At 43.2% G+C, this 9234-nt stretch overlaps 1 protein-coding gene across 24 annotated transcripts in view; it reads right to left on the bottom strand.

The window, feature by feature from the left end:
• Nucleotides 1-9234, bottom strand: part of pax2a (paired box 2a) — a 32574-nt gene that overhangs the window by 12411 nt on the left and 10929 nt on the right. For 9 of the 24 annotated variants that reach the window (XM_048205179.1, XM_048205159.1, XM_048205166.1 and 6 more), the window contains 4 exons: nt 8980-9099; nt 8091-8135; nt 2146-2321; nt 29-149 (listed from right to left, as the gene is read on the bottom strand). In XM_048205179.1, coding sequence (XP_048061136.1) covers nt 29-149; nt 2146-2321; nt 8091-8135; nt 8980-9099 — 462 coding nt within the window. Of the gene's footprint in view, nt 1-28; nt 150-2145; nt 2322-8090; nt 8136-8979; nt 9151-9234 lie in introns of all 24 variants that reach the window. The other 15 variants (XM_048205162.1, XM_048205169.1, XM_048205160.1 and 12 more) reach the window with 3 other exon arrangements.

Genomic DNA, 9234 nt, shown 5'->3' with positions numbered 1-9234 from the left:
GCTGGGACGGTCGATCCAGCGCTCTTACCTGTCACTACCGGGTAGCTCTGTGACACGCTGGAGCCCAAATCTGAGCTGACGCTGGTTGACAGACTGGGCTTGACTTCGTCCAGTCCAGGGTTCAGTGCTGGTAGCGAGTATTCATTAGCCTGCCAATGAGGGGAGGGGGGACACTTTTAAGTAGATATATCTTGGGATCCAAGCATCACTTTTAGGTGTCCAATTAGAAAGCCAGTCCTATGTGTTATTTTTAAACAATTTCTCTTCTTTTTATGATTTAAGGAAGGGAAAGTGTTGTGCACAAAGTACCAGGGATTTAATATAGTGGCGGCTCAGTTACTGTGGCTTTGTAAATGGGCACCTGAAATCCAGTTCTACTACACTTGCACATTACTTTTCTTTCCCCCAGTCAGAGAGATGTGCATGTGTGTTTTGGTGCAGTTAATGTGAACTGTGTGTGCATACATTAAGGTTGTGAGCGGGACAGAGAGTAGGATTTGGAACAGACTGAAAGGAAGGGGTGTCAGCTGTCTCTTTGTGCTTGACTGCAGTCATTCCCCTGACCAGCCAAGGGAGGAGACGGGTCCGCTTTGTTAGATTACCAACATGGCCTCGTTTCGAGACCATTTGAAATTGTTTTCTTTAGGATGAGAAAATGATGACACCAACATAAGCCCCAAAACCGCTCTCTATTATAATTTATAAAAAACATTGACGACTATGTTGTCTGGATTACGCTGCATTTGAGATACTACGACTTTCTTCAAATAGATTTCTTTCTAACTAATTCAACAAATGAGAATAGATTTCCGGCTCCCATTGTTCCTCACTTATTAAAGTGCGAGCATACATATGTCCGCTCTTATGCGTATACGTCCGCGTGCGTGTGTGCGTTCGTGCATTTGCGCACCACAATAGGCCTGTGTCCCAATGGGAAATGCTGTGACCCCAGACTTGTCTGTCTCTATTCCAGATAAACTCTAATTGTCTGCTACAAATGTTCAGTTGGCCAGTAGCGGATGTTCCTCTCTATTTGGTCTGGCCTCAGATGCACAACAGCTATTTTATCATGCAGATAGGGGCAAGTTGGGCGTGGGGCAACTGAAGAGCCATCTGAAAAGGATGACCAAATGGCTGGCAGAAGTGTGGGAGGGGTGAGCCCATTGAGTTTAGCATTTCCAAAATGGCTTTTTAATGCCCGGCCTCACACACCAGACATGGCTAATAGGTCCGCTCTTTCAAGAGTTAAAAAGGGGGCACAAAAATGGACCAATAAATGGGAATGTAGTCTGATTAATATTACATTAAATTAAAAGTGATTTTTCTGGACTGTTCCAGGGCTGTTTTTTCCCCCGCGTTTAGCCTCTTTCCTTGCCTTTTTTAATACCTTCTTGGCTTCTCTTTGTGATTGCAAGTCATTTCCAATTCGTTTTGGTATTGATCTTCCAGTAGAAATCAGTTTTGTAATTAGCTGCAAATTAGGCCCTCTACTAGGGGTGAGGGCTGTCCCCCTGATTTATCACCAGTGTAATTCTCTGCGATCGGAGAGAAATTAAAATGAACTCAATTAGGCCACTGCTTTTGCTTTATGGGCCTCTACTTGGAGTTTCAAGGAAAAATTAATAGTCACTGGTTGTTTGATAGTATAATGAAAGTAAATAAAGCTTATCTCTTGTAATAAGCCAAAAGCTTTAAATAAGAGCTTGTATATACAAGGTGGTGTTTTTTAGTTTTTTTGGGGGGGGGGATTGTTTTTCGCAGCATAATTTTTCGTGAGACTCTTCATTCAGACCGAAGATTTGTCAATTATTTTTCATATTCGTATCAGTGGATTCATGCTGAAGTGCATTTATTAAAACTAAATTAATCTGGCTTTAATGCACCTTACACTATTTAATGCATATATTAGTGATGCTCGGGCAAGATGCATCATTTAACATTTGTCTGGGATTAAATCGTATGGTGACTTGATTTTACTAGTTCATCGTAAAGAGATTTTATTCAGAAATAAAACATCTGTTGGTTCAAATGAGCTCTGCTGTCCGCTCACACTCCGTCTCAAAATTAGTACTGTCTAACAATCTCCAGATTTTTGTTAATGTATTAGTTTGTTAGTATTCGTCCATTTGCCTCAATATTACTAACCTGCTCTGGCTTGATGTGTTCTGACGTAGGGAAGACGTCGGGGTATGACGGCCGCTCAAACACCCGATCCAGAGCCTCCAGCTGTTGTTGAGTGAAGGCATCGGCCCTCAGGTGCTTCCGTAAACTCTCCACACTACCCTGAGAATCACTGTTTGGGCCAGAGCCATCTGAACCATCTATGAGAGGAGAGAGGGACAAGGCCACATGCTAGTACCAGTCGTTATGGTCCCGTTTCTCCCCGGGGCAGGCACCCCATAACCCCAACCCACCCCCCCACCCCGCACCCAACACAACAGCTACGTCTAGCGCTGTAGTGCACCTCTCAGCACCACTAGATGAAAGATTGGAGTATATCAGCTCAAATTCAGTCAGCGCTAGCCTCAAACTGATCCTAATAACTGTGGAAAGATAGAGCACATGAGGCTGGGAGAGAAAGAGAGGGAGGAAAAGATGTGGATGGTGCAAAGTGGGGGAGAGAAGACCCACACCTCCCCCATCCCAGATCAGCATCAGCACCGTCATCATCTGATAGGCCTGCAGTAATTGATGGATTGCCTTCAGAGCAAACATATACTTGTCGGGAACGTCATGTGTTTTAGTGCGAGCCACCTTGTTCTCTTTTCCGTCAGTGGGCTAGTGGAAAATGGAGAGCTATTATTTAAAAGGCACAATTTCCTTTAGAATGTAATGCTGCTTTCACTTTCAGATTGCTTTTCCCTGGAAAAATGGGAGGCCAGTCCCGGCTTGAATACAATTACGCAGCTTGACTGCCAGCTTATGCATTTCCCTCCATCTCGCTCTCTATAAACAAATGAACAGTTTCCCCTCAGACCGTGACCTCATCACCCTGCCGAAGCAGGTAGCAGGTAGCCTTCCTTCCCCAGTGCCTCATTTTGTTCTTCGCAAACATTCGGCAAACGTCCGTGCAACCTCGGCAGCCTCCCGCCTCTCGGTCTCTGGTGGTGGAGGGGCTTTTTTTGCTCCCTTACAAATCTGTCATTCTAAATTTGCAGCAGATTATGTTCTCTCCTCGGCGAGAGCGTAGTGATATATGATATGCAAGGCCCCTATTGATTGCCTGATCTGGTGGCAGGAGAGAGGCGAAATGAACTTGAAATGAACATCATGCCTCAACTCATTGTGCGTATAATACTCTACTTAATCCCACATTTTTCTGTGCTATGGAATTCAATTGATCAATCATGTTCCACTGATAGTACCATTTCAGGGGCTTTATTGCCATTCTACCCGCCAGCTTGACCTTTTTTCAATGGCTGAGGCCACAGGATGAACTGACTTTCAGGAGAAATGGATCCACAGAGAGGTCTGATAAGAGACTGGGAGATATTACGGGTGTGTGTGTGTGTGTGTGTGTGTGTGTGTGTGTGAGTGTGTATTTAAGCTACACAGAGGCGACATTTTTTCTCTTCCTATTAAGTTGAGGTTGTTTTGTTGTGTTTTTCTCCCTGCATTATCTGAGTCATTCCATATCTGAGAGCAGGCATTTTTTATAGACAGCTCCCTTGGGGGCCTTCTATAAGGCTGCGTGTTGTTGCTGTATAAACCTCAATTGTTCTCTTTGGTACAGAAGAAAATAGAGTCATTAATTACTTTCTATCAGCTGGTCTAAGTGCAAACTGCGATCAATAAGCAGGCGTTTGTCATTTGCTTCGGTGCAGCATGTTTGCCATACTCAAAAGCCCAAAGCGCGCAGGGCGGCTAGTTGACACGGGGACGGAGCTGAGGTTTGAGCTGTGGGGGGCTGGGCTGTTCTCTGTGATGTTACAGTTAGGAGAGATTTAGGTTAGATCAAGGTTAGATCAGCGTTTTTTGGACAATCGCATGAATTCGCTGTGAATGCGGTAACGTTGTCTAGACTATGTATATAGCTCCGCTCCTATTTACATCAGTGCTCGTGCTATATTGATTTCATTGGAACACTTGAGTGTGTTTGTTTTGACATCCCACTGCATTAGCACTCTGGTGCTATGGGACTAGAGCTCTGTCAGATCAGATAACCAGAGTCCATAAAACAGGCCTCCCATGGGCTTCCTCCTCTGGAGAGCCCAGTTCAAATAAAACTAAGAACAAGAGACAGTCAAAGACTTATCATGGTGAACTTGTCATTTTAATAGATACACTGTACGAAGTCAATGTCTGTATGTGTAAGTGCTTTTGAATATTTTAAAGGAAAATGTACTAAATTTGTGATTATGAACTCTGAGAGAATATATTAGGTTTTAGGAAGTATGTGTTTAGGGTTGACCGGGCAGGTGTGACATTCTTTTAAGAGAACAGTGCTGAGTTTCCTGCTTTCATCTCATCAGATAAGGCTGGCTTGGATGAGAGAGCTTTTTGAAAAGCAAATGAGGGTCTCGTGACCCCAATGACCCTTGACCTGATATCACACATCCCTTGTTTTTATGTATTACTTTAAGTGTTATATGGATAATTCACCCAAAAATGAAACTTTTATTATCGTTTACTCGCCCTTTTGTTTGTTTGTTGTTCCACATCTGTATGACTTTTTTGTTGTAAACAAAATACAATGTTTTAAAGAATTAAGCGTTTTTTTTTTCATACAGTGAAAGTCCAAAGTTGTTTTTCACAAATGAAAATATCACACAGGTTGTAAACATATGGGCATGTAAATGATGACAGAATTTTTACTTTTAGTTGATCCCTTTAAGCCTGATGTTAAGTATTCCATCCTATCAAAATGTTCTGATTCGAAAAAAAATGTCAGCTTTTTCCCTAATAAAAAGTGAACTTTAATATACGTGCTCAAAAACTAGAAATTTGTGTGGGTTTACACTAGTTATATAGGCTGAAGAAGCGAATAGAGAAAAGATTTGGCACTCCTATTTATGAAATCTACAGTGCGGCAAGCCTGCACTGCAAATAACTAAATCAGAAGAAGATGAGACAATAAGAAAAAGAACAAGAGAGAGAGAGATGGAGGGAGAGAAAGGGCGAGGTGGCAGCAGCAGCAGCAGCACAACCGGGGCTGTTAATTTCCTGTTATGTTACAGCGTGTTTAAAGGCTTTATTAATTCAATTTAGCGTCGCTGAACAGTGTGCAGGCTGCCAGTAGGAGCTGCGCTTTCTCTCCTTTTCCTTTTTTCTTTTCTCAGGCTACCGCTGTCAGCATGGGTTTCTCCTCTCACCCATAACACACATTTCTTTACTGTACTCACACCCGGTCCGTCATTTAGCACATCGGCCTCATGTGACGCAGCGTTCTGGAACGCAATTAATGAATGCGTATCTCCCTTGCTCTCACTCTCTTTCCTTTTAAAATCTGCGTAATGCGGCGCACCATTAATTCTCAGCATCAACGTTCATAATTGACTTTTCTCTGACATGATTCCTCTTCGAGCGAACCACCCTGTCCTTAGATGTTTTCGTGCTGCAGATTTTCGCGTTTGTGCTATCGGTCCAGGCCGGGGTGGCGGGTCTGCTTGAATGCAGATGTATCAGCCAAGCGGGGGCATAGACCTTTTGTGTCCTTTGATAAGGAGCCCGGCACCTTCTTCTCTGCCGGTTACGCTCTGCAGCCTCGCTCAAATCTGGGCTTTCTCTTTCATACAGAGGCCATCATCATGATGAGATCGGTGGGATGTTCTTATTCGATTTAGATTGAGGCCAATCCATTTCTTGGTTTGGATGTATTTCATTTCTATTCTTTTTTTAAAGTAGAATCCATATTGACACAATAGAATCTCACAAGCCATGAAATGGAAGCGCAGGTTAAAGCATTCTAGCTGTGGGCCAAACTATTTTAGCATGGGGATTTGAAGTGTGTTGTCGCTCACTCTCAAAGCAATACTTTTAGATGGGAAAAAAAAAAAAAAACAAGCAACAAAGTGAAACTTTTGCGTACTTGTACCACGATGGCACGGATGTAATCTCTTTATCGCGTTAACGTCAAATAAATGCGTCGCTAGGCCTTATAAATCAACCCTCTTTCATGTGAATGCACGCTCCCACAGCTGATTCAAGCGGCAAATCTGTGTTTTTGCATGTGATTTATTGCAACCGGCCTACTCCCTATGTAGGTTATGTTTGGACTCATACAGATGGAAGAGAGCTGGGTCACACCAACCTGCTAATCAGCCGACGCAAGGACAGGTGAGAAGGAAACTGCTTGGAAATACGCAACTCGTGCCTGTACGCTAGTAATTAACTCAGTTCATTCATTTGTGTCATTTTGTAACAAAGTATTAACTTTGACAAATGAGAAATCCCAAACAGGCTTAATTTCCCTCTTTTGCCATTAATGCATTTGGCAAGAGAGGCATTCTATTTTCCATAATGAGATACACAAATAAATCTGGCAATGGATTGAAGGGCCTGTGAAGGCAGCAATAAGGTTGAGGCGCATTCTCTGTGCTGGCATAATTGGTATCACTGCTTGCAGACATATAAACCAATCTTTACACAGATAGGGCTGTGTCTCTCTCTTCCCCTTTAGGCTATTTCTTTTGTCTCCTCAATAGCTTGCACATCCACGATAGAGGAAGGGGGTGCTAATTTGTGAATTAATAGCTTTTCTCTGCAGAATTGCAAATTCTCTTAAATGTCACTATGTTCAACTTGCGGGGAGCTATTGCCACCAAAGAACTAATCTTGGGAGGCTCCCCCCAACCCCTCCCTCCCTCCCTCCCTCTCTCCCTCCCTCTGAAGGTCCACACCACGTCGAACGTCATCCGTAGCCGGCGAGCAACACGCTACTTTTAATTTGCAGTAACACATGAAAATGACAGATTAATGACTCTTATGACACCTATGTCCCTGAAGCTCCTCTTGCAAAGACCCGGTGTACATAACGCGTGTCACACTACATTATCTCCATATCACTCTTGTAATGGGGACCTTTTTTTTTTTAAAGGGCACTAGCATCATCAAATATAAAGACGGCGGACGCCTACGTCTCTTAAATCAAGCACTGAATGAACGCTAACTCATTACACATGACTTTTTCACTTCCCAGAACTGGCTGTTTTCAACCTCATTTTACACGTTACGTGTTTCAAAGTGCATCTGCGCAGCTCTTCCTAAAATCGGATTAGCATATTTCTGTTATGTCATCATCTAATGAAGGGAAGATTGGCTGCGCCCAGCCAAATAAGGCTCAGGTAGCCCAAGGCTGCTGGGCTGCTATGAAATTGAAACCATACACTGGCTGTCGCTCTGCCTCCCTGATGTCTCGGTGTGAAATAAGGGCTAAGTTTAAATAACACAATGCTTTTTAGACATTTGGCACTGTATCAAATTACCAGCCATGAGCTCTTCATCAGGGACACGGCATGACATATGCCCTACAAATGTCTCGGTACACCTTGAGAGACCTGCATAAGGTTGTGTGATGCCAGAGGAGGGAAACACATTGGCAACAACAGGAATATTTACTCTAGTAGTTATAATGAAAGGTAATCCTCGCTGAAGCGGTATTAAATTTGATATTGCGCACACGAGGCAACTCGTGTTTTCCCGCCTAGTGTTTTATGATGCAATTACACTCAAGCTCTTCATCCACTCTTCATGTCGTGTCAGTTCTAATCAAACTAGGCATAACTACCGGTGCTGGCGTTTGGCTGGGTAATCCCCTCTCGTCATGTTATGTCCTTTCTCTGTTTTTAGAAGCAAACGGTCTATGACAGTGGCAGAGGAAAAGCCCCACGATGGTCTCGGTAAGAGCATGCCACACTGTAGCAAATGTGATTTGCCACAGTCGCTTTCTCGCAGTGTTTATATATGATCCAGAGCTCTCTCCATAAAGATATCATTAAGCGTCAGTGCGCTCCGTTTCATCCCCCTCCCCTCGACACACAACCCTACACGTACACGTGCACACACTCACACACACCCTCACAGAGCACTTGATCAGACTCGAGTGGCTCGTGATTGAGCAAGCAAGAGAAAGGTGGGCTAACAGAACTTACAATATCCTATTTTCCTCCCATCCAAGTGGTTGCCACTCCAGAGAACTAAAGAGATGGAAACATAAAAGAAGCAAGTAGCCCTGCTTTGATAAATGTTTTAAGAGATCATTTCCAACCACTTCAACCTCCCTCCCTCTGACTACAGCACTTTCTGTGTTCCCGTTCGGCCCAGTGCCACATGGATGTTTATTCACTAGCATTCAAAAGGCGATTGTATGAAGAGCTGATCAGCCATTAGGCCTTGGGCGGTATGTGCCCTCTCATTTATAAAAGGAGAGAGAATGTTGGCATGAGCAGGTTGGCAGTTCCCTTATTGCTGCTATTTCGGTTCTTCAAAAGCACAAATACACAGCCAGAAATTAAAATGTCAGAATATGTCTTGAGTTGTTTTTTAAGTCAATTATAAATCGCACATCAGGTAGTTTTTGCATTACATTCTGCATTTCCAGTCTGTTCTGAGCACATTTTTGCCATTTATGTTGCTGATTTCTTTGTCTTCATTTCCATTGACCTGTATTATTTACAAAAGCCATATCCCTGACGCACTACCTAAGCGCTACGCTGTCATGATTCGGACCAAATGATAGCATGTAGGCATATTCTTGTTTGCGCAGAGCTACTGTATCATCAAATAAAATGTGCTAGAGCCGTACAAACACCATAGTATCAAACGGCTGAATGTAACAGTCCAATCTGCTTTACTACATAACAAGTCACTTGAGAGCGCTTTTTTTTTTTTTTTTTTTCTTTTACAAAATGCTTTGTCCAGTGCTATCAAAATGCCATCTTCATCTCCCCACACAAATTGGAAATTACAGGGGGCTGTAGAGAGGCCTAGAAAAGGAGTGAGAGGGGAATAAAAGCGATGGAGAGAAATCCAGTCTCTTACCATCATCGCGTTTTCTCTTTTCGCCGTTGGAGCGAGGGATTCCTAGGATGCCATTAATAGAGTAGGACCCCACGGGGTCATTGGAAGCGCTTGACACAGGTGGGGAGGCTGTGCTGGGCACTGAAAGAGCACAGGAATAGGTTAACGTATATGGAGTGCTCTCAAGATCACCTTAAAAGAGAATGAATTAACATTAGGTCACAGGCATAATTGATGTCATTACGATTTTAATGTTTATATGCTAAATGTATGCTG

This window comes from Megalobrama amblycephala, linkage group LG10, assembly GCF_018812025.1.
Source record: "Megalobrama amblycephala isolate DHTTF-2021 linkage group LG10, ASM1881202v1, whole genome shotgun sequence".
Classification (NCBI taxonomy): Eukaryota; Metazoa; Chordata; class Actinopteri; order Cypriniformes; family Xenocyprididae; genus Megalobrama; species Megalobrama amblycephala.
Note: the sequence above shows the minus strand (reverse complement) of the source record. Positions and strands in the feature narration are given on the sequence as shown.